The 26,380-nt window shown below is 36.1% G+C and overlaps 1 protein-coding gene across 6 annotated transcripts in view; it reads left to right on the forward strand.

Annotated features, from left to right (window-relative positions):
- The window catches only part of DZIP3 (DAZ interacting zinc finger protein 3), a 104,356-nt gene extending 99,537 nt beyond the window's left edge, over positions 1-4,819 (forward strand). For all 6 annotated transcript variants that reach the window (XM_074363088.1, XM_074363099.1, XM_045507183.2 and 3 more), the window contains 3 exons: positions 1,255-1,398; positions 1,478-1,579; positions 3,093-4,819. In XM_074363088.1, coding sequence (XP_074219189.1) covers positions 1,255-1,398; positions 1,478-1,579; positions 3,093-3,203 — 357 coding nt within the window. In that variant the 3' untranslated portion in view covers positions 3,204-4,819. The remainder of the gene's footprint in view (positions 1-1,254; positions 1,399-1,477; positions 1,580-3,092) is intronic.
- Positions 4,820-26,380: the final 21,561 nt, after the last annotated feature.

The following is a 26,380-nucleotide window of genomic DNA, read 5'->3' on the forward strand; positions in this document are numbered from 1 at the left end:
CCACTTTTCCCAATTTTCCCACCCCTTTAATCCACTGGTAACCATAAGTTTGTTCTCTATATCTGTAAATCTGTTTTGTAAATAAGTTCATTTATGTCTTTTTTTTTATATTCCACATATAAGCAATATCATATGGCATTTTTCTTTCTCTTTCTGGCTTACTTCACTTAGAATGATGATCTCCAGGTCCATCCATGTTGCTGCAAATAGCATTATTTTATCCTTTTTATGGCCAAGTAGTATTCCATTTTATAAATATACAACTTCTTTATCCAGTCATCTGTCAGTGGGCATTCAGATTGTTTCCATATCTTGGCTATTGTAAATAGTGCTGCTTATGCAACTGACAAGGAACTAATTTCCAAAGTATACAAACAGCTCAGATAGCTTAATATCAAAAAACAAAACAAAACAAAACTAAGTAACCCAATCAAAAAATGGGCAGAAGATTTAAATAGACATCTTTCCAAAGAAGATATCCATATGGTCAGCAAGAAAAGAAGCTCAACATCGCTAATTGTAAGAGAAATGCAAATCAAAACTTCAGTGAAGTATCACCTCACACCAGCCAGAATGGCTATCATTCAAAAGTCCATAAACGATAAATGCCGGAGAGTGTGGAGAAAAAGGAGTCCTCCTATACTGTTGGTGGGAATGTCCACTATGGAGGACAGTATGGTGGTTCCTTAAAAAACTAAAAATAAATTTACATTATGATCCAGCAATCCCACTCCTGCTCATATATCTGGAGAAAAATATATTTTGAAAAGACACATGCACCCCAGTATTTCACAGCAGCACTATTTACAGTTGACCTTATCTTTAGTAGTTAGCTTTATTATCTCCATAACATGATCAGGAAATCAGTCTATAATCATATTAAATCATCTGTTAACAATAAACAATTCAACTTGACAAATGGCATGGGAAACACTTACCAGTTGATGATTCTAGAATTAAACTGATCCTCTTGAAATTTATTCTAGGTTACTTTGAATGATTCCAAAAGGAGACTTTTTCCCCCTAATATTCCACAAAGACTTGTTTTTATTAAAAGAGCACCTAGAGTTATTTTTGTCTTTAGCTGGCTCTGAGTATATAAGTAATATCACCAACGTTTGTTTCAAGATTTCCTATGAATCTAACTGACCCTCTTGCTAATTCTCACTATAACCTATTCTATGATATTCTACCAGTTATTCCTATTTGAGTACAATTCTAAAAAGAAAATAAATGTAATAATCTTATTTTCAGAGTCAAGGAAAATCAGTGCCAAATAGTAACTGTGTTTCACCCAGCCATACTCCACCTCAGGCTAATGCTGCCCAGCCCTCAAAACCAGCCTGGAAGCCCCTCAGTTCAAAAGGTCCTGCCACGTGGGAAGGAGCCAATAATCTGGTGAGGCTGAAACTGTTGATTATAAATACATTTAAACTTGAGAGAAATGAGCTGAATTTAACTTGTGTATTTTTCATAGGATGATGAGGAAGAAGAAGAGGAGCCTTGTGTAATCTGTCACGAGAATCTCTCTCCAGAAAACCTTTCAGTTTTGCCTTGTGCACACAAATTCCACTCTCAGGTAAACTTTTATCAGCTAAGGGAAATTCCTACTGCCTTCCTTGAAATAATACACATGTATCATCCACTGCTGTGTTATGAATTCTGCTGGAAATAACTCTGGGCTTTGGGTACCACACAGTAGCATTTATATCTGTTTCCCATACCAACCCATGAATTGCATCGTGCTTTCTCAGATCTTGACACACCTAACATGAGAAGGGGACAACGATGAGATATAATGGGACATGGTGGCAGTTCCCTTGATAGAACTAGGAGGGATGTTGATTCATGTGGCAGTTGAGCAACAGTGCCACTTCACCTGGACTTGATATAAGTAGTGTCCTTTGTCTACACCTAATGATGGCCAACTGCCATTAGAGCACAGAAGACTTACCTTAACCGTCTGTCCAGGCTCCTATATTTGCTTTTGAAGATTGTGAGGCTTGAGTTTTGATGTTAGAAAAATGTGAGTCTGGCATATCTTTTGTTAATTCTTGGGATTTATATAAATTAACTCCTGGTGTTGCTGTTGTGCAAGTGCTATTGATACACAATTTATGATCCAAGTCTTCTGTTGCAGAGATGTAATTTGACACAGGAAAAGATAGTCTTAACACAAGAAAGGCTTCTCAGAGAAGTGAACAGTAGCCAGCTCATTCAAGCCATATCTGTAAGACATTATTTCAAACATATGTGATACTTAATACAGAATTGTATTTTTCATCTGCTCTGATAAGAAATATACACAGAATGGCTAGAGATCCAGGATAGATATTTGCCATCTGACTTTCCCATTTGAAGTTTCAGAGGTCCTAAAGATACTTTTAGAAAATAAATGTTTCACAAAACTTATTTTATTTTTTGCCATTGCCCATTGAATAGAAAGCAGGTGATTCATTCAGGTTACTCTTTAGGGTTCGAGTAGTTAATGGGCCTCCTATATACTGCTATTCTTAATCCTCTCTCACCTGATCTGGCTCTCATTATTCATACAGGTAAAAATAATGTGTTTTTGGAGAGTCAATATTCAAGCAAATAACTTAACAGATAGTTCATAGCCAAAGGTACTACCATTATCACCAAAAAGAGAGCAGTCTAAAAAAGTATATCCATTATGTAGGGATTTTAACTTTAAAACACCATAAGTACTTAACATAAGGTATTGTTGACTTTTGTATATTTAGGTATGACTCTGGATTATAAATGAGAATAATATATAATAAACTAGAGAAAACATGTAACAGGTTTCCTCAACCTCCTTATTAGGAAGAACTGCTAGTCTTTCTGAAAATTGGGGTTGGGAGAAGGATCTTAATAGAATAAACTGGCTGAAAAGCGTTCTACTGTTACCGGCTATATTGCTCAGCCAACCACAGACAAGATGCTATGATTGTAGCATTTATCATGGCGATCCACCAAATAAGGCTCTAAGATCCACTGAAAGACATGTTGGTTGGCAACCCTGGTGTAACAGCTGCCTCTGCTAGGCTAAGTAAATCTGAGAGACTGACGTGCATCTTTTTGCTCCTTAGTGCATTAGACCTTGGTTGATGCAACAGGGGACATGCCCAACCTGCAGACTCCATGTTTTGCTACCAGAAGAATTTCCTGGTCACCCCAGCCGGCAGTTGCCCAAGATCTGATTAAAGGGGGTGACTACGCAAAGGAAGTCTGATTTTCAGATTCCAGAATTTAGTTTTGCCCTTTGTTTAAGCTGATAGTGTGAGTGGTGTGAAGCAGTATGCTCTTCAGTATGTGCAGAATAATCTAGCTAATCTCATCAAAGCTGCAGCCAAAGAAGAGAGGACAACTCCTCAGGACTGTGAACTGAACTGAAAGGGTTTAAAGAAGATGGAATTTTAAAAGTTACATTATACTTGCCTTTATCTTAGTAGATATTTTCCTCCAACATAAACATGAAAACTGTTAGTATATATTTTAGGATGTCTTTTCTTTTCCTTATTCCACTCATCCTTTACTTTCTCCCAAGTATACCACATTTTAATTTCCTGAAATAAATGTAAACACGAGAAGCAGGAAAAATACTTCAGATTTTAGTGTCCCTTTTAACTTTTAAAATTGCTTATAAAAATTTATTTATATTTTATCTTTATCTTGCCTAGTCTTTTCTGTCCTCTAAAATATGTACACATGAAGAGATTATGAGCTACTTGAGAGTGGGGAACCAAACAGTGGTGTGTTGGAGCTGGCTTATAATGGTTTGTGAGAGATGATTTTTAGTTTCAGGAATTTTGTAAGCCAATTATTCAAATTGTTGGTCGCTTGAAATCTGCCATAGTAGGAAAATTTTACCCAACAGAAATTGGTAAATGCAGTAAGTAAGGGCTCTTCTTCCCCTCAGGAGCTGGTTATTGAACATCTACCAGCACACCACTGGGACCGTGTCTGATGATTCCTGCTGTTCCCAGTGTCTTGCACAGTAGGTACAGCACACATATTCCCAGAGCCAGGAAGCAGTAAGAAGTTAGTGTACAAATTAAGTTACTTGCTCAGTTGAATAACTTAGATCATATGTTCATTTGTAAATATGCTCTTTGGACCTTAATCGTTTATACTTCAGAGGAATTTTTTTTCTGCCTTGAAAGTTTCTGATTTCACTTCTCATGCTGGGGGCTGTAGGGTACTGTTTCTGTGTAGTTGCTTCTTATGACAGAGTTGACACCCATTGAGCTAAGTTGCATAGCTAAAGCTTGTCACTGAGAACTTTCATTCTTAGAGGTCAAAACTCATTTTGAAATTAGTATTGTGTAAATGCTGTAAGTGTGGTACATGTCTCTAGCCACAAAATTTAAAGAATTAAGTTACCTTGTAAAAGAAATGTTATTTGGTTCATATTATTTTCCATAAGTTAATGAAATTTAGACTGTGAATAAGTGTTTTCTGACTCAGCAACTATTTTACCTGTATATTTCAGTGTAAGTGTATCTTGAAGTTACTTTAAATCTCTATTTAAAATCCCTATTTCTGTAATCGTGCGCTAAATGTTTTCTTCTCTAATGAGAATAGACTGGAAAATGTGAAGGAAAGTACCCCCAAAGTGATGGCAGTCATCTAGACATGTGAAATGTCATGTAGAATTGCACAATTCAGAACTTACAGGGCCTTTAATAATTATCTTGTCTACACCTCAAGGTCATGGTCATATAGCATATTACCTTGTAAAACAAATGTTTTTTAGTGTGTGTTTACAACTGCAATTTATTTTCATGTGAGAAAGAATAAATGTTCCTTAATTGAATTTTATCTGTGCATATCACTTTAACTGTATCCTGAAGCTACTTGAAATCTGTTTCAAACATCTATTTCTGTTTAATTGTGCTTAAACTTTTCTTCACTTATGAAAATGGGTAGGAAAATTTCCAAGAAGGCAGTCATCTAGACTTGTGAAATACCAGGGATGTCTTAGACTCATAAAATCTCAGAGATAAAGGGTCTTAATGATCCTCTGGTCTGTTCCCTCATTTTACCAAAATATCTTGCCCTAGGTCATGTGGTTAAATAGTGGCTCAGAGTCCTAATACTTGAGAGTCCTGGCAGTCAGTCATGTGCTTCCTCCATAAACTCAGGCTGCAGGATTGCATTGGTGCTGGTCTGTGGTTCTTGGTTCCAAAGAGGGAGCCAGAAGACTTACCAGGATAGCTGATATATAGTGAGAATGTAGTAGGACCATGCTCTTGAAAGTCATATCCAAGTCTGCAGATGCTGAAGGTAATGGGATTTTTCTTTTTGAAGTGTAATTTAACAATAAAGACAACTGTAGTGGTCGCTTCAGTATAAACAGTGATCACTGTCATGCCTGTGGCTGCTGAAGGATCCAGAACACCATCCTGCTCAGAAATCCAGTGAGAGAAGTAGCAAGATTTTCATCAAAAACAATCTGTAAGCATCCAGTAACATCACTGCAGCTGCTGTCAGAGAGTATGTCTTGTAATGTTTTCCTTCATTTTATTGTCCATGTATATAACATTTTCCAGATTTTATGGGACACCTTCAATTGTGTTTGTTACCTCGTTTGATCCACTAATAACTTTAAAGTGGATACTATCCTTTGTTTTTTACAGATGATGAAACCAAGGCTCAAATAAGAGTGAAATGATTTGTCTGAGGTCATAACTACGAAGTGGCATTCTGGGATTTGAATGCAGATCTTCTGTCCCTTTGCTGGTGTTCTCTTTCAGTACTTCATAGCTCCATCCCCATTTTGAATTGACTTTGTACACAAAAGAAGTTTTTCTTCCTTTTAAATAGTGTTCTTCAAAATGAAAAAATGAAACAGATGGTAAACCTACTGATTGTTTTGGACTAGGAACATGATATATGGGAAGAAAAGTTTGACTGACTTTTCCCTCAGATGTCTTAGTTTGCTTGGGATGGTTCCAGTCAATGCCTGTTATTTTGAAATATTAATAGTGCTCCCTTTTTGGCTCTCAGCATTGTCCCAGAATGCATGATAAATTATACCTGATGGTTAATTTTTTTTTAATCAGATTTAGCAAAGTTTAGCAAAACTCCTCTGCATTTATAAAAATTCTCCTGGAATGTCTTATTACGTAGTCTCTTGAGAATTCTAGAACTACAGTAGCTGAAGAATATCTGATTTATAGCGAGATAAAAATAACAAATGAATACTATTTTATTATGACGATATATGGTTTCTGGTTTTCCTGAGTAGGCAGTTTTTAGAGCTAATGGGCTCTTGTTCTTAAATATGGATCTTGGGCTACATCACATTTACACAGTGTGTTTACAAACATGCGTATTCCAAGAGGCCACCTGGGAATCTGTTTGGAATGAGCACCCAAGTGTTCTGAAGCACACGAAGTTTTGAAAATCATTGATGTAGAAGAAAGTGGCTTTCTCAGGCAGATCTAGATTTGAATTTTTGAGTTCCATCTGGTACATTGTGTGATCTTAAACAAATTATTTAAATTTTCCCAACCAAATTCTCTGTAAAATGGGGAAAAGACTACTTGTCTGACAGAGTTATTGTTGGCAAATGAATGTATTAGTAGTCTTTGTTCCTAAAGTAGCATGCCTTTCATTAGTAACTCAACCTGTTTGAATTTACTCCTTGATGAAAAATTCTTCAGTTTTTTTTTATCTTCAACTACCCTTATTAAAATGAAGGGAGGAAAGAATAGAACCATTTAGTCCTACTTCAGTTTTATATGGCCCCATAATGTTGAGTAGTAAATCTATTGCATAAAATATCACTTCTCCTTAACATTTGATTGATCCACTTGAAGTACGTGAACTTTAGAAATCCTTAATACTATCTAGCAAGGTTGATAACTGACAGTGATCTAGGAGACTGAAAGTTTCAAAGATATGTAGGAAAGATTTCATCTTCATTTGAGAGACAAGAATACTCATGTGTACACATTGTAACAGTAATTAAAAATTGTAAACTTCACTCTCAACTGCTTGCTCTAATAAATCTACTGTTATTGAACTTTAATTCTTTCTATTCCTGATCCACATACAAATGGCTACTGAGGTACAGTTGTAGCATCAATACAGTTTCTTAGTGATGTTTTTGTCATTCATCATAGTGAGAAAAATTATTTCTGGGGTAACTGCTTAAAGTTATAAAAAGAAAACATTACTGTCAAGCCAATAGAAGGAAAAATGGAATAATTAAAAAATGGTTGATTAAGCTAGAATGCAAGATAGAAAGAAAAGAGAAACAAAGCACAAAAGACAAATATAAAACACATAGAAATATGAAAGATTTAAATGACAAATATATTAGTAGTTACATTGAGTATCAGTGACTGATGTTTTCTAACTGAAAGACAAGGTTGCCAACTCAGATTATAAAAATTCAACAAAAGGAATAAAAAAACCCAACCATTTTGTATTTTGAAGGGAAACACCTTAAAGAACACAGAAGTGTTAAAAGTATGTAAAAGTTATATGCAAAAACTAACCTAAATAAACTTAGCATGGCTACATTAATACTGGATAAAACAGAAGTTAAGGCAAAAATCATTAGGGTTAGAGAAAGAGAGAGAATGATAAAAGGTTTAAGAGAGAGACAACAATCCTCAATTTGGGGATATTTGAAAACAAAGCCTTTGTAAAATTGATACAAGTAAAAGGAGAAAGAGATGAATCCATTTTCGTTGTGGGATATTTCCTATACCCATCTCAAGTGATAGAACAAGCAGACTGTATTGACATTTATAGAACATAGCTCTAAACATCTGCAAGACACGTTACTTTCAGCTACACTTGGAAGGCTCACCAAAGCAGACCACGTGCTGTGCCACAAAGCAATTGTCAGCAGCTTTCACAGGGTTGGAATACTATACTCTCTGACCATAGTAGAATTAAACTAGAAACTAACATCAAAAGTAAATGTAAAGACTTCCAGTTTCTAGTCCAACATAAAGAGTTTGGAATTCATCACTCCCAATATGACAATCAGAAAAAGCTGAATAAACTGAAAATCAACAACTCTTCTTGAATCCATTAGAGAATTGAAGTCACAGGACAAATAGCTGCTTTGAAAACGGAGACAAGAGAAGGCAGAGAATCACAGCTTACTGGGAACAGAAGACACCACTAGAGCCAACAACTAGTAAAAACACTTACAGGGCTGTTAACTGATTGTTGGAGACTGAGTGTAGACTAGCTTGAGAATTGAAAACCCCTGGGGCCCCAGGCTAAGGGAGGGCCTCACCCTACTTTTGTAAGTTTTACCTCCAAGAGCCCCACCAGATTATCAGAGTGAAGATAAGAGAAAAATCCCCTTGTGCTTTCTTAATTAAGACACAAAAAGGTCTCACCATAAAAGAATGGATTAATAAACTAGATTTCATTACAATCAAGATTTTTATGTTTGTTATAAGACCATTGACCATTGACTTCTGGCTACAATGAATCCTCCTTGTGTAGTGAATCTTCTCTGTAAAAGCAAAGTATAGAATATACTAAATTGTCCCCCAAAACTCTGGGCTGTAGAAGTCAGACAAATCTAAAACTAGATTGTAGTGATGGTTATCTAACTGAATAAATTTACTAACGAACTTCAAACCAACACTTAAAATGGATTAATTTAATGTCGTGTAACTTATACCTTAAGAAAATTACTTTGTTTATTTTTTAAGACATACTAAGAGAGACAAAAGGGAAGCCACAGTCTAGGAGAAGATATTTGAAATACCCATGTAAGACAAAGATTCATATTCAGAATATATAAAGAACTTACATAGATAAATAAGAAAAAGAAATGAACATAATATAATCAAAAGACAGGAACAGACACCTCCCAAATGAGGATATCCAAATAGCCAAAGGCACATGAAAAATGGTCAGCATGATTAGTTGTTAGAAAGCTGCAACTTAGAACCAATGAGATACTACTACACACACAAAAGTAGCTAAAATGAAAACAAGCAAAACCTAAACTACCATATTTTGGCAAAAAATATGGAACAGTTAAACTCAACTTCTTACAAGAATGTAAACTGATGTAAGCACTTTGAGTTTGTTTTTTTTTTAGCTAAATTACAGTTGATTTACAATATTAGTTTCAGATATACAACATAGTGATTGAATATTATAGATTATATTCATTTTAAAATTTTACAATATTGGCTATATTCCCTGTGCTGTACAATATATCCTGGTAGCTTATCTATTTTATACATAGTAGCTTATACATCTTAATCCCCATCCCTATTTTGCCCCTCCCCTTTTCTCTCTCCCTACTGGTAACCACTAGTTTGTTCTCTATATCTGAGTCTGTTTCTCTTTTGTTATATTCATTCATTTGTTTTATTTTTTAGGTTTCACATGTAAGTGATAACATACAGTACTTGTCTTTCTCTGACTTATTTCACTAAATATAATACCATCCATTAAATATAATACTTATTTCACTAAACATAATACCCTCCAGGTCCACCTATGTTGTTGCAAAGGGAAAATCTTTATTCTTTTTTATGGCTGAGTAGTATTTCATTGTGTGTATATATGCATCTTATTTATCCATTCATCTGTTGATGGACACTTAAGTTGCTTCCACATCTTGGCTATTGTAAATGCTGCTGCTATGAACATTGGGGTGCATGTATCTTTTCAAATTAATGTTTTAATTTTCTTTGAATATATACCCAGGAATGGAATTACTGGACCATATGGTACTTCTATTTTTGGTTTCTTAAGGAATCTTCATACTGTTTTCCATAGTGGCTACACTAATTTACATTCTCATCAAAAGTGTATGAGAGTTCCCTTTTCACCACTTTCACCGCTTGTTATTTGTGGTCTTTTTGATGATAACCATTCTGACAGGTATAAGGTAATTATTGTGGTTTTGATTTGCATTTCCCTGATGACTAGAGATATTGAGCATCTTTTCATGTGCCTACTGGTCATCTGTATATCTTCTTTGGAAAACATCTGTTCAGGTCTTCTGCCCAGTTTTTTTAATTGGGCTTTTTTTTTTTTTTTTTTTTTTGATACTGAGTTGTATGGGCTGTTTATTTTGGGTAGTAGCCCCTTATTGGTCATGTAATTGGCAAATATTTTCTCTCATTCAGTAGGCTGTCTTTATTTTTTGACAGTTTCCTTTGCTGTGCAAAAACTTTTAAATTTAATGAGACCCAATTTGTTTATTTTTGCTTTTGTGCCTTAGGAGACCAAAAAAATATTACTACAATTTATGCCAAAGAGTGTTATGCCTATGTTTTTGTTTTCTTCTAGGAGTTTTATGGTTTCTGGTCTTACATTTAGGTCTTTAATCCATTTTGAGTTTATTTTTGTATATGGTGTTAGAGAATGTCCTAATTTCATTCTCACATGTAGCTGTCCAGTTTTCCCAGCATCACTTATTAAAGAGACTGTCTTTTCTCCATTGTGTATTCTTGCCTCCTTTGTCACAGATTAACTGACCAGCTTTGTTCTTTTTTCTCATAATTGCTTTGGCTATTTGGGGACTTTTGTGGTTACATATAATTTTAGGTTTCTTTGTTCTAGTTCTGTGAATACTGTCATGAGTATTTTGATAGGGGCTGCATTGAATATGTAGATTGTTTTGGGTAGTATGGACATTTTAACAATATTAATTCTTCCAATCTAAGGGCCTTGATCTAGGGAAACAGAGGTGACCCAGGGGCCTGGGGTGTGGTCTAGGTGGGACAGCAGCAGCCATTTTAGGCACTTACTCAAATAGCACCACAGAAACAGCCCAAACTTCTGATGGCAGCCTAGCTGCTTCAATTCCTGCAATCATAGCACTGTGATTCCCCAGTTTCAGCCAGCAAACACTCCAGCTCCGCCCCCTCCCACCATGACCTTGCACTAGATCTGGGACAAAAACAACAGATGCAACCTTGGGCTGCAGCTGAGCAGAGCATAGATGCCTACATAGGCAGCCCACTAGGCCTCTAAGCACATGAGCCCACTTACTAAAAAGCACTCCCCTCCGGGGCAAAAGCCCTAGTGTAGGGAGAAGGAAAAATATACACTTAAAGGGACCAGAGCCAGCTTGAGCCCAACCCTCAGGGAACCTGCTCCAGCAACTTAGGAGCAGAGTCCGCTTGTGAAAGGGTGGCGACTGCCACTGAGCAGAGAGGAAGTCTCACCTCACACCCTGTGAAGGCTCTAGGTCCTCCAACACCAGCCGCAGCTCCTATCAAAATGATAGTAGCCAGAACACCCTGAGGAAAGGTCTGGCTGGCATCCACATCAAATCCAGCTCTCATACAAAAGACTGGGCACACACAGTCTCCACAGGGACACTCTCACATAAAAACATTCCTTCAAGATCACAATAGCAAACTGTTTCACCTAAATTCATAGAGACAGAAAGTTAATTAAAATGAAAAAACAGGAACTGTTCCCAATTGAAAGAGCAAGGGAAAAGACCTGAAAAAATAATGAAACAGAGATACTCTGTCTACCAGACAATGAGTTCAAAAAATTGGCAATAAAAGTGCTAACTGAATTAAGTAAGAAAATCAATCTAAGGACAAATCATTTTAACAAAGAACTAGAAACTATAAAGAAGACCAAATCAAAAATAAACAACTTAATTTCTGAGATAAAAAGCACTCTAGAAGCAATGAACAGACTAAATGACACAGAAGAACACATAAGTGATCTGGAAAATAGAATAATGGAAATCACCCAATCAGAACAACGGACAGAAAGACATGGGGGGAAAATGAAAGCAATGAATATGAGATACATGTGATAATATAAAACATGCCAACATTGCATTATAGGGGTTCTAGAAGGAGAAGAGAGAAAGGGGTCAAAAATGTATTTGAAGAAATTATGCCTGATACTTCACAAACCTAGAGAAGAAAACAGATATCCAGGTACAGGAAGCATGGAGGGTTCCAAACAAGATGAACCCAAACACACCAACACCAAGACATATAATAATGAAAATGATAAATTTAACAATAGAGAGTTCTAAAGGCAACAAGAGAAGAATGAAGATTCATAAGCAATGGAACCCCCACAAGTCTATCAGGTGTTTTCTCTGCAGAAAATTTACAGGCCAAAAGGGAGTGGCATGATACATTCAAAGTGCTGAAAGGGAAAAACCTTCCACCTAGGATACTCTACCCAGTAAAATTATCATTTAGAATAGGAGAGAAAAAAGAATAGAAGGAGAGAGAAAAATTTCTCAAACAAAAACTAAAAGAATTCAGCAACATCAAAACTACTCTAAAAGAAATGTAGAAAGTCTACTCTAAACAGAAAAGAATTTGCAGGAAAGGGAAAGTTCCCATAGGGAAGGCAAATATATAGTAAGGGCTGAAGATGATTTGAATAAGTGAGTATATAGATTAAAAAACAAAACAAAAAATATGTATAACTACAATAAACAGTAAAAGGATAGCATGAAAATGTAAAATATGACATCAAAAACACAAAAGATAAGGGAAGAGAGTAAAAATGATCTAAATCTTTTAGAATATGTTTGAATTTAAATGATTATCAGTTTAAAGCAAATATATATAATTATGAGTCAACATATATGGACCCCATGGTAACCACAAATCAAAAATCTGATACACAAAAACCAAAAGAAAGGAACTCAGCATACTACAAAAGAAAATTATCAAACCACAACAAGAAAAACAAAAAGAATAAACTAACAAGAACTACAAAAACACCTGGAAAAGAAGGAATAAAATGGCAGTAAGAACATACCCATCAGTAATTACTCTAAATGTCAATGAACTAAATACTCTGATCAAAAGATAGGAGTGGCTGATTGGATTTTTTAAAAAATGAAGAGCCTACAATATACTGCCTACAAGAGACTCACTTTAGAGTGAAGGACACACATAGATTGAAAGTGAAGGGATGGAAAGAGATATTTCATGCAAATGGAAATGACAAAAAAGCAGGTGTAGCAATACCCATATCAGACAAAATAGACTTTAAAACAAATGTCATAAAGAAACGTAAAATATACTATATAATGATAGAAGGACACCATATAATGATAAAAGGATTAATACAAGAAGATTTTTTTTTTAAGGAGAAGATATTATATTTGTTAACATACATGAATCCAATGTAGGAAAACCTAAATATATAAAACAAGTATTAACAACATAAAAGGAGAAGTTGACAGGAATACAATAATAGTGTGAGACTTTAACACCCACTGACATCAATGGACAGATTTTCCAGATAGAAAATCAGTAAGGTAACAGAGATCCTAAATGACATAATAGAATGGTTAGACTTAATATTTTCAAGACATTAAATCCTCAAAAAACAGAATACACATTCTTCTCAAGCATACATGGAAAATTCTCTAGGATTGACCACACACTATGACACAAAACAAGCCTCAACAAATTTAAGAGGACAGAAATTATTTCAAACATATTTTCTGACCACAAAGGCATGAAACTGGAAATCAATGACAGAAAGAGAAATGAGGAGAAAAAAAAAAAAAAAAGACTACATGGAGACTAAACAGCATACTACTAAAAAAATCAATGCATCAATGATGAAATCAAAGAGGAAATTAAAAAAAATTTAAAAAAAATTTGGACAAATCACAATGATAACACAACCATACAAAATCTATGGGATGCAGCAAAGGCAGTCCTAAAAAGGAAGTTCATAGCAATACAGGCCCTCCTCAAAAAAACAAGAGAAGTCTCAAATAAACTAACCTAACATACCATCTAAAAGAATTAAGAAAAAAAATACAAACCTAAAATCAGCACAAGGAAGGAAATAATAAAGATCAAAGAGGAAATAAGTAACATAGAGATTCAAAAAGAAAAAATCAATAAAACCAACAGCTGGGTTTTTTTTGAAAGGATAAACAAAATTGACAAGCATCTGGCCAGGTTTACCAAGAAGAAATCAGAGAGGACCCAAATAAACAAAATAAGAAATGAAAGAGGAGAAATAACAACTGATACTGCAGAAATACAAAAAACCATAAGAATACTATGAACAATTATATGGCAACAAATTGGACAACCTAGAAGAAATGGACAAGTTTCTAGAAACATATAACCCACCAAAACTGAATCAAGAAGAAACAGATAATTTGAACAGAATGATTACTAGAAATGAAGTACAATCTGTAATCATCATCATCATCATCATCATCATCATCATCATCATCTCCCTGAAAACAAAGTCCAGGACTAAATGGCTTCACTGGAAAATTCTGCCAATCATACAAAGAAGAACTTATACCAATCCTTCTCAAATGATTCCAAAATATAGAAAAGAAAGGAATGCTCCCAAAGTCATTCTATGAAGCCACCATTACCCTGATACTAAGACCAAACAAAGACACTACCAAAAAATATACAGGCCAATATCCTTGAAGAATATAAATGTAAAAATCCTCAACAAAATATTAGCAAACCAAATCCAACAATATATAAAAAGAATCAAATACCATGATCAAGTTGGATTAATTCCAGGGTCACAAGGATGATTCAACCCATGCAAATAAAAAATGTGATACATTAACAAAAGGAAAGATGAAAATCACATGATTACCTCAATAGATGCAGAAAAAAACATTTGACAAAATTCAACATCCATTTATGATAAAAACTCTCATCAAATAAATATAGAGGGAACATATCTCAATATAATAGAGGCCATTTACAACAAACCCATAGCCAACATAATACACAACAGTGAAAAGTTGAAAGCCTTTTCACTAAGTTCAGGAACAAGACAAGGATGCCCATGCTTACTGCTTGTATTTAACACAGTATTGGAAGTTCTAGCCCCAGCAATCAGACAAGAAAAAGAAATAAAGATATCCAAATTGAAAGAGAAGACCCAAAACTGTAACTGTTTTTAGATGACATGATACTCTATAAAGATCCATAAAGTCTCCACCACAAAACTATTGGAAGTAATAAATGAATTCAGCAATATTTCAGGATACAAGATTAATAGACAGTAATCTCTCACATTTCTCTACACTAATGAAATATTAGAAACATAAAGTAAAAAAAAAAAAAATTCCTAGGAATAAGCTTAACCAAGGAGGTGAAAGACCTATATGCCAAAACCTATAGAACACTGACGAAATTAGAGATAAATCAAAGCAATGGAAAGGCAGCCCACGATATCACATTGGAAGAATTAATATTATTAAAATGGCCATATTACCCAAAGCAACCTATAGATTTAATGCAATCCCTATCAAAATACCCAGGACATTTCCCACAGAACTAGAACAAGTAAGCCTAAAATTCATATAGAACCAGAAAAGATCCTGAATTGCCAAGGAATCCTGAGAAAACAGAACAAAGCTGGAGGTACAACCCTTTCAGACTTCAGATTATACTACAAAGCTACAATAATCAAAACAGCATGGTACTGAAAAAAAAAAAAACAGACACATAGATCAATGGAACAGAATAGAGAGCCTAGAAATAAACCCATGCACCTCTGGTCAATTCAACTATGACAAAGGAAGCAAGAATACACAATAGAGAGAAGATAGTCATTCCAACAAGTGGTGCAGGGAAAACTGGACAGCTGCATGTGAAACAATGAGATTAGAACATTCCCTCACACCATATAGAAAAATAAACTCAAAATGGTTTCAAGTCCTAAATGTAAGACCATAAATCATAAAACTCCTAGAAGAGAACATAGGCAAAGCCCTCTTTGACATAAATCGTAGCAATATTTTCTTGGATCAGTTTCCCAAGGCAAAAGAAGCAAATGCAAAAATAAACAAATTGGGTGTAATTAAGTGTGAAAGCTTTTGCACAGTAAAAGAAACCAGAAACAAAACAAAAAGACAACATACAGAATGGGAGAAAATATTTACAAGTGATACAACTGACAAGGGGTTAATTTATAAAACATACAAACAACTCATACAACTCAACATCAAAAAAATTCAAACAGCCCAATGTCTGTAGAAACTAAAGTGACATAAAGAAGACATAAAGATGGATAGCAAGCATATGAAAAGTTGCTCAACATGGCTAATTATTAAAGAAATACAAATCAAAACCACAATGAGGTATCACCTCACATCTGTCAGAATAGCTATCATCAAAAAATCTACAAATAACAAATGATGTGGAGGAATGGGAACCCTCATACATTGCTGATGAGAATATAAATAGGTGTAGCCTTTATGGAAAACAGTATGGAAACTCCTTAAAAAATAAAAATAGAACTACCATATGATCCAGCAATTCCACTGCTGGGTATATACCCAGAAAAAGCAAAATCCCTCATTTGAAAAGATAAAAGCACCCCAGTGTTCATAGCAGCACTATTTACAATAGCCAAGACATGGAAGCAAACCAAGTGCCCATCAACAGATGATTGGATTAAGATGATGTGGTACACACACACACACACACACACACACACACACACACACACACAATTGTATATTATTCAGTCATAAAAAGTATGAAATACTGCCATTTGCAGCAACATTGATGGGCCTAAGTAACATTATGCTTAGTGAAATAAGTCAGAGAAAGAAAAACACTATATATCACTTACATGTGGAATCTAAAAAATAATACAAATGAATGTGTATGCAAAATAGAAACAGACTCACAGATACAGAAAACAAATTTCTGATTACCAAAGGGGAGAGGGAAGGGAAGAGAAAAAATTTGAAGGTATGGGATTAACAGATATAAACTACTATATATAAAATAGATAGACAACAAGATACAGTGTACAGCACAGAGAATTATACTCATTATCATGTAATAACCTATAATGAAGTATAATCTGCAAAAATACTGAATCACTATGCTGTATACCTGAAACTAACATGATATTGTAAATCAACTATATGTCAATAAAAAATTACAATGGAAATCAATGAAAAGGAAAACCACAAAGAAAAATCAATAAAGCTTGAAGCTATTTCTTTAAGAAGATCAATAAAATTGATAAAACTCTAGCCAGAGTGATCAGAAAAATAAAGAGAAGACAGATTATCAATATCAGGAATGAAAGAGGTAACATCACTATAGTTTCTACAGATATTAATCAATAATAAGAGAATAATAGGAACAAATTTATGCTAATAAATTCAACAACTTAGATGAAGTGGACACATTTCTCAAAAGGCAAAACAACAAAACTTACTCAAGAAAAGAATATATCACCTGAATAGCCCTATATCTATTTTTAAATATTAAATTTATAGTTAAAATTTTTTTCCACCAAGAGAACTCCAGGCCTGTGTGACTTCACTTGGGAATTCTATTAAATATTTAAGAAGAAATAATACCATTTATACACAAACTATTCCAGAAAATTGAAGAGTGAACCCTTCTGAATTTATCCTGTGAGGTGAGAATCATTCTGATACCAAAGCCAGATAAAGGCACTTCAAGAAAATTATAGACCAATGTCCCTCATGAATATAGATGCAAAAGTTAACATTTTAAGAAATGTAATGCAACAATATATAAAAAGGGTAATGCATCATGACCAAATGGGGTTTATCCCAGGAATGCAATGTTGAGTTAGCATTTTAAAATCAGTGTAATTCATCCTATTAACAGACAAGAAGAAAACCCATATGATCATCCCACTGCAGAAAAAGCATTTGACAAAAGCCAACATCCATTCTTGATAAAAACACTCAACAACTAGAAGTAGAAGAAAACTTACTGAATCTGATAAAAATCATCTATTAAAAAACCCTACAGTTAACACCAAGTGGTGAAAGACTAAATGTTTTTCCACTATGTTCTGGAACAAGGCAAGGATGTCATAACTTCTATTCAACATTGTATTGAATGTTCTAGTGAGTGAAACAAAGCAGAAGGAGGAGGAGGAGCAGCAGCATCTTGGAAAGGTAGAAGTAAAACCCTCTTTGTACACAGATGACATTATTGTCTTTGTAGAAAATCTGAAGGAATCTGCAAATAAACTATTGAGTTGAGCAGGTTCGTGGGATACAAGATAAACATACAAAAATCTATTATATTTCTATACAATAGCAATAAAATTAGAAATTGAAAAAATATATTTACAATGACATCAAAATATATAAAATACTTAGTAGTAAATCTGACAAAAGATGTGCAAGACTTTGACAATTAAAACTAAATGCACTGCTGAGAGAAATTAAGAAGACCTAAATATGCAAAGAGAACTACCATCTTCATGGATTGGAACACTCAGTATTGTTAAGGTCTCACTTCTCCCCAAGTTGATGTATAAATTCAACACAATCCCCATTAAAATCCAAACAGACTTTTTTTTTGGTAGACATTTACAAACTAGTTGTAAATTTCATTTGGAAAGCCAAAGGACCTAGCATAGGCAAAACAACATTGAAGAAGAACAAAGCTGGATAATTTTCACTACCTGAAGTCTACACTAATTTTAAAATTATAGTAATCAAGACAGTAAGGTAGTATGTCAAGAAAGAAGAATACATCAGTGGGAACAGAATAGAATCCAGAGATTAAACCCTTACATACATGAACAACTGGTCTTTGCCAAAATTTAAAGGCAATCAGTGGAAAACGTTAGTGTTTTCAACAAGTGGTACTGGAACAATTAAAATATCCAAATAGAAAAATAAGCTTTGATCCATGCCTTGCATCTTACATTGGGCCATAGATCTCAATGTATAATTTTAAACTATAAAACTTCTAGAAGAAAATGTGGAAGAAATGTTTTGTGTCCTTGGGTTAGGCAAAGTGTTCTTAAGATAAGGCAATCCACAAAAGGAGAAACTGATAAATTGGACTTCATCTGAAAGTAACAACTACTCTTCAAAAGATGCTGTTAAGAGAATAAAAAGGCAAGCCACAGACGGGGGAAAGTATTTTCAAATCACATAAATTACATTTATCCAGTACATACACAGTAACAGAAAGACAAACAACTCCATAAAATTGGGCAACAAATTAGAACAGATATATATGTATGTGCATACACAGTCCAAATGAATATACAAAAAGATGCTCAATATTACTAGTCATCTGGAAAATACAAATTAAAACTACAATGAGATGCCACTGTACATTTATGAAAATATCTAAAATTAAAAAGATTAAACACACCAAGTGTTGGTAGGTATGTGGAGCATACAGAACTCTCAGATGCTGCTTTCAGGAAAAAAAATTTTGTTTGAAATTTTCTTATGAAGTTTAATATACCTTCTATATGACCCAGCCATTCCACTTCTAGGTATTTATCCAAGAGGAATGGAAGGCTTGTACATGAATAGAAGTTCTATTTGTGTTACCCCTAAACTGAAAGTAACCCAAACACCCCCTGAGCTGTTTTTACTCACAACACTTCTGACACAAAATGTATGTATGTATGTATGTGTGTGTGTGTGTTTCTCTACACCAACAATCAGTTCTTCAACTCTCCAGACACCTACTGGGTGTCCAACCATTCAGTTCAATTCTGACACGAACTACCTGGAGTTAGCACAGACCTCATAGATTAAGGGCTCAGACCCACATGACTGCACCCACCTCATGCCAATCACAAGTCCCAGGACTCCCATATTTCTCACTGACTATAAATCTGGGGTTTCCATGACTCCTTCTTCAGGGTCAATAATTTGCTAGGATGGTGCACAGAATTCAGGAAAGCTCTTTCCTTACTATTATTACCAGTTTGTTATAAGCAATCCAACTCAGGAACAGCTAAAGGGAAGAGATGAATAGGGCAAGTACGGAGGAGGAGCAAGGAGCTTCTATGTCCTTTCTGTGCGTGTTACCCTCTGATGTGTTCACCAACTTGGAAGCTCTCTGAACCCGTTATTTAGGGGATTTTATGTAGGTCCCATTATGTAGGCATGATTGATTAAATCAGTGGCTATCAGTAATTCAATCTCCATCCATTTCCCATCCCTGAAGAAATGGGGTCTGGGCATTGAAAATTCCAACATGCCTTGGTCTTTCTGGCAACCAGCCACCAACCTAAAGCTATCAAGGGGCCCTTCAGCCAACAATTGTCTCATTAGCATACCAAAGATCTTATCACTCAGAGAATTCCAAGGGTTTTAGGGGTTCTATGTCAGGACCTAGAGACAAAGACTAAATATATATTTCTTATTATCACAACCACTCACCATGTAAATGGATGAAAAATAAAAAGAATAAACATTTGATACCTACAACAGTTTGGTTGATCTCAAAATAATTATGCCAATTGAAAAAAGCCAGACAAAAATGTAATATATATGATATGATTCCATTTTGTATAAAATTCTAGAAAATGGAAACTTATTTACATTGACAGGGAGTAGGGAGGAACAGGAAGGGGTTATTACAAAGAAGCACAAAGAAAAATTTGAGGGGTGGCAGATATGATCATTATCTGACTGTGGTGATGGTTTCATAAGTACGTACACTTACCAGTACTTATCAAATTGTATGCTTTATATATGTGTGGCTTACTGTATGTCAATTATACCTCAGTTAAGCTTTTTTCTTTTTTAAGGTGAGTACTAGATTTCACATAGCAGTGTGGTCATTACCTCCAAAGGAGGCTGCATGAGTCAACTGGAGTAAAGACAAGTCAGATAAGGTCCTACCCAGGAGCTGGGTGGATCTGGGCTCCTCTAGTTTTCTACTGATTTTATCCTTAAAAAGTTTCGATTTTGGATCTTTCCCCACAGTCCCTTTGTTAGAGCAGGCAGATAGCTAGATATGAGCAGAGAAAGGCGGACGCAGGGCAAATGCAGGAAACCATACATCATGTAAGCACCAGGGTTCCCAGGGTAGAGAAAGAAAAGCAGGAACCGCTGTGCTGATGAGTGATCGCAACTTTGGGGCTGATAAGCAGCCCAGGAGCCAACAAAGAACGGTGGAAAACGGCAGGAATCTCCAGTGTTCGAATGTAACCTTTTCCTTATTATGCCCTCTTTACAATAAAGTTAGCCTTGCAGATTAGAAGTACCCATCATGCACCGATACCATGACACTTCCAATCCAGACCAAATAAAGACAAACCCCCCTGCCCTTTGGGAAGGTGGAGTTGGGGTGAAAATCAGGGAATACGACCCCAAACCCTTCCCTCCCCAATGAATATTCCGCCCATTTATTTTTACAACCTATGTAACCAACTTGCCAAAGAAACTCAGGGCAGCTGCTCACCTGAGGCTGCCTACTCTCCCCTTGCGAGTGTATTATCCATTACTTAATAAATCCTCACTTTAATTTTTTTAACCTTCGCGTCTTGTCTCTGAATTCTTTCTGGGACAGGACGAGAACCTGGAACACTGGCTACATCCACTGACAGTTCTATGACACTCATAGAATGACGCTGGAATTGGCAATCACCCTATTTCTACCTATTCCCCATGAAACTGCTCCCACTTAGAAAAACTGAATCTATCCAGGAGGCACAGCAGGAGGGGGCAGTGGTACCCAGGGAGGGGAGCATAATATAACAGAGCCTGAGCTTTGGTGTGGGATGAACACCATTCACTAGCTACATAACCCTGGGCAAATCACTTTACCTCTCTGCACCTCTCTGAATTTTCTCATTTCAAAAATATTTAACAATTCCTACCTGATAGAGTTGTCTTGAAGGCATATGTAAAAGGATGAAATGATATCTGGCCGAAGGAGGAGTTCAATAAGAAATGCCTCTCTCTTTTCTGCTGTTGTTTGAGGATTCTCCTTAAGCCAGTGATTCTGCGCATTCCCATCTTCACGTGCTTTCAGGACGCCAGTCAAAGCCTCAGGTGTAAACTGTAAATGAGGTTCTATGTTAGTGGGTCTCAAGCATGGCTCTGTATTAGAATCTCCTGGGGAGATAAAAACAACAGCAAAATACCTGATGCCCAGGTTCTGCTCCTAGAGGTTCTGACTTGAGTCTGTGGTGCAATTGGGCATTGGGATATTTAAAAGCTTCCCAAGAGATGTTAATAAGGGGCCAAGGCTGTGAAACACTGTTCTAATGCTTCTCAGGCTTTAATGTGCATTGAATCACTGGGGATCTTGTTAAAATTCAGATTCTTATTCTGTAGGTTTGTGATTCTACTTTTCTAATAAGCTCCCAGAGGATGCTGATGCTCTTAGTCCTAGGATGACACTTTGAGTAAAAAGACTAAACCCCAGCTGAGCATCGGAATCGCATAGAGATCTTTTAAAGCTGAAGGTTCCCAGGTCCTGCCCTTGGATGAGGCCCACAGCCCATGCATGTTTATAGGTCAGCCAGATAAGTCTATGTGCTTCTTTTACTGAGAACCATGAATCTAGTCTGACCTTTCACACTCGAGGACACTGTATGCCCAAGAAGCCGTGTGACCTCTGTCCTGATGTAAATTTCTGCCAGGAATGTTCATTAGTGAATGAAACATATTTTCAATGGGGACATTTTCTGGTGTGTAGGTTTCCAGTGCTGATTGGGAACTGCAATCTGCAGTGTGAGTCGAATGTGATGGTTTCATTAACACACAGCTCAGAACCTCGCCGAGAAGCAGCCTGTGTGATGAATGGGGTCCCGGGTTCTACTTGAAGCATTATCACATAATATATCAGTTTTATGTCAAATGAACTGATGGTTTTATGGCCTTTCCATTCAATTTGATAGGCTCCTTGTCACTGGCTCTTTTTAATATGGCTAGAGGGCATTTTTTGGTGGTGATGACATAGTGATTTATAAAACCCACTTCATGCATCAGCCACACATATGTAAATCAGACACATTTCATTCTGGAAAAAATTGTCATTGCCATCGTGTGATAAATAGGTGCATATTCAATGAGCAAGCATCCATCAAGACACAGATTTGAATTCATTTTTCTATATACCATACAACCAAACAATTAGCACTATGCCTGGGATATAGTCTTGCAATGCAGGATTCTTCTAAATGGGAGACATACAGTAACTGAGCTCAGTGCCAACTTGACCCTCATCGTGCTAGAGCAAGGTGGCTGGGGACTCAGTTGGAGACACCAGAGCATCAGCTGGAGGTGGGAGAGGAAGAAGAAAGGAAACATTCTTTTTTTTTTTTTTAACTCTAAATTCCAAGATTGCTGCAGAACTTAATATTCCTAATCTTATTTAGTCCTCAGACATGCTGCAAGGTGGAAATTATTATCTACATCTTAAAGACAAGAAAACTCAAAAGCCCATGCTCCTCCTGCTGCACTACAGTGCAGTCTCAAAGCAGGAGCAGCACCTGCAGGTCAGTGGAAGTGAATTGTTGCTGTGATACCAGCTTTGCCGAGACCAGACTCCAGCTGTCAGCAGCTGTACCTGCCATCTGCTTCCAGTACCCAGCCTTAAATCTGTAGAGAAGCAACATCAGAGGTGCCAGTGATAAAATGTGAAGGTTTGAAAACACACACACCCACTCTAACTGATGAGCTACTAGCGTGAAATAAAATTGTAACTAAATTTAAAACCTCCTAGAAATAATTGGCAACAGAAATGCATGAAGTAAATCTGAAAGAAATATATTTTACTTCCTAAGTATTTGTGACATTTTTTTTGGAGGGAGGCTTATGTAGGGGAGCAAAATTTGCCACCCAAAATATGTCACTTTGGCATGAAGATTATTGGGGCTGATTATGTTCTAAGAACAAAAGACTCTGGAATACTTTCTTTTTACCTCCCCCTTGACTGCCTAAAAGAATTTAGATGAAGAACCTGGTCCAGGAAGAGCACTGTCACCAGAGATCTCCACCCAGAATACAAGCTAGGAGTGGTAGGGGAAACGCAGCAGGGCCTGGAGACCAAGGTCCTCTCTGTGTCCCATTGTCTCTGCAGGGCCCAGCAAACATTTGTTTTTCCACCTCCATGTGAATTTTCTTCCTTCCCTTTGAAGTCCCAATATCCCATTCCCTTCTTCTCTCAGTGTCATACAAGCCTCAATTGCTAACTTGTCCCAGGTTCTCATTTTTCTTGTGGGGCTTCTTATGTTTGTAATTTTATTTGATATTTTCCTGTTAATCTGTCTCATGTCAATTTATGATTTTCATTGTCACCTTTTTGCTTGATTGTAGTTAATTTTTTAAATGATTAAGACGTTTTACTTAGGTAGAAAGAAAATATCAATGATAGATTATTTTTAGACTCTATAGAGAGGGACTGGGGCTGCTTCCCATGTGAAGAATGGCTGATGGCCAACCCAGACAGGTGCTGATCTGACACCTGTGCATGTGCATCTCAGAGGAAGAAGCAGACTCAAGCGCAGCACGGGTTGGCAGGGGGCTAGAAGGAGCTGCGGGAAGGCTGGGAGGTAACAGAATCAAAGAGGGAAAGAGTCAGCGAGGTAGGGGGGAACCCAATTCATTGAAAACTTAAATAATCAAGGGACAGAATCAATCCTTCTTAATGACTATGAAGATAATATTCCTGTTTAATATGCCTTTGGATTATTGAATAGGTCAGCTCAAGGCAGGAGGATGGTGTCCTGTGATCTACGGGCCTTGTTAAATATCACTGGAATCAATTGTTTTTATCAGAAGTTGACACATCTCTAGAATGTGATTCACATATCACACAGAAACTTGTGGTTTCTTAGCCTTAATAAAAATTCTAAGACAAAGGGAAATAAATTTCAAATACCATGATTTTTTCTAACATTTAGGTGTTTGCTTTTTACTCCTCACATTGGTTATAGAGGACTTTTTTTTTTTTGAAGTATAGTCAGTTTACTATGTTGTGCCAATTTCTGGTGCACAGCATAATAGTTCAGTCATACATATACATACATATATTTGTTTTCATATTCTTTTTCATTATAGGTTACTACAAGATATTGAATATAGTTCCCTGTACTATACAGTATAAACTTACTGTTTATCTATTTTATATATAGTAGTTAGTATCTGCAAATCTCAAACTCCCAATTTATCCCTTCCCACCCCCTTCCTCCACTGGTAACCATAAGTTTGCTTTCTATGTCTGTGAGTCTGTTTCTGTTTTGTAAATAAGTTCATTTGTATTATTTTTTTTATTAAGTTGGGTGAGCTGTTTATATATTTTGGAAATTAAGCCCTTGTCAGTCTCATCTTTTGCAAATATTTTCTCCCATTCCGTAGGTTGTCTTTTTGTTTTGCTTGTGGTTTCCTTTGCTGTGCAAAAGCTTAGAAGTTTAATTAAGCCTCATTTGTTTATTTTTGCTTTTCTTTCTATTGCCTAGGTAGACTTCCCTAGGAGAACATTACTAAGATTTATGTCAGATAATGGTTAGAGGACTTTTTGATGGTGATTCTGTGCAGAGAAGCATTAGTAAAACACAAAGGAAAATGATTAAGTTTAGGTCACTAAGACAAATAGTGGTTTCCTCTCTTGTTTGTCTGTAACCCCACTGCAAAAAAAAAAAAAAAAAAAATTCATGAAGAGACAGAAGCTCTCATTTTCTCTGAAATGAGAGTCACATTTAAGGCCATTTAAGTTTTCATCAATAAATGGAAAATCTACAAATATTTTGAAAAATGTTTAAAAAGAGTAATAGAGGCACTGAAAGTGTCTGTTTCCTCACAGATTCACATCTGCACTAGAGAACCCTACTCTTTCCATCTTTGCCAATCTGATAAATGAAACTGTTATTTTAATTTGCTTTTAATTACTAGCGAGGCCAAAAGCCTATTGTCAAGACAGCTACTTTTCCATTTTGTAGTCACTCCTGCAGCATCCTTGTTTGTACGTTAATGACAGTAGAAATCACAGAGAATGAACTAGCATGAATCACAACATTACGTTCAATTCAACATCTATTATGTACCTTCTATGTGCTTCACTGTTAAGTTTTTCTTCTCCAGAAGACAGTGAACTCCTAGATGAGAGATTTTACTTTGTTCATCACATCCAGCAAGTCCCACTTTCTTTCGGACTGTAAGACAGATAAAGTCACGTATGGAGGGCTTGCAGTCTATCAGAAGAGAAAGGAGTGTGGCCTGGCCCCCAGCAGGATGACTGCATTTGCTTTCCCAGGTGTGCTGGTGCTTTGTCCCCACCCTTTACCCCTCCGCTATGGGACCAGGAACCAAGAGAGTTAAAGTAACTTGCTCAAAGCCAAAAAGGAATTCATAGCAGAGCAGGGACTAGAACTCAGGTCTTCTTTCCCGTCGCTCTGTCATTAGCACTATGTTGCCTCAGATCTAAACTCAAATGATGGCTTTTTATTTCGAACTTGCTCTTGATTTTTCACTGCAGTTACTGCCGTTGGGTTGATTGTAGCTCTCCAAGTAGATTTTTAGACCTCCAGAAAAGGAGTCACTCCGTCCTCTGCTGATTCTTCCATCTATCGTGCCTAACATGGGGCTGCCAGTCTAGAACGTTGCTTGGGGGAGGCTGTGTCTAGAACGTGTTTAATAAGAACACTAGGAGATTATTTGTTATAT

This window comes from Camelus bactrianus, chromosome 1, assembly GCF_048773025.1.
Source record: "Camelus bactrianus isolate YW-2024 breed Bactrian camel chromosome 1, ASM4877302v1, whole genome shotgun sequence".
NCBI classification, from domain to species: domain Eukaryota; kingdom Metazoa; phylum Chordata; class Mammalia; order Artiodactyla; family Camelidae; genus Camelus; species Camelus bactrianus.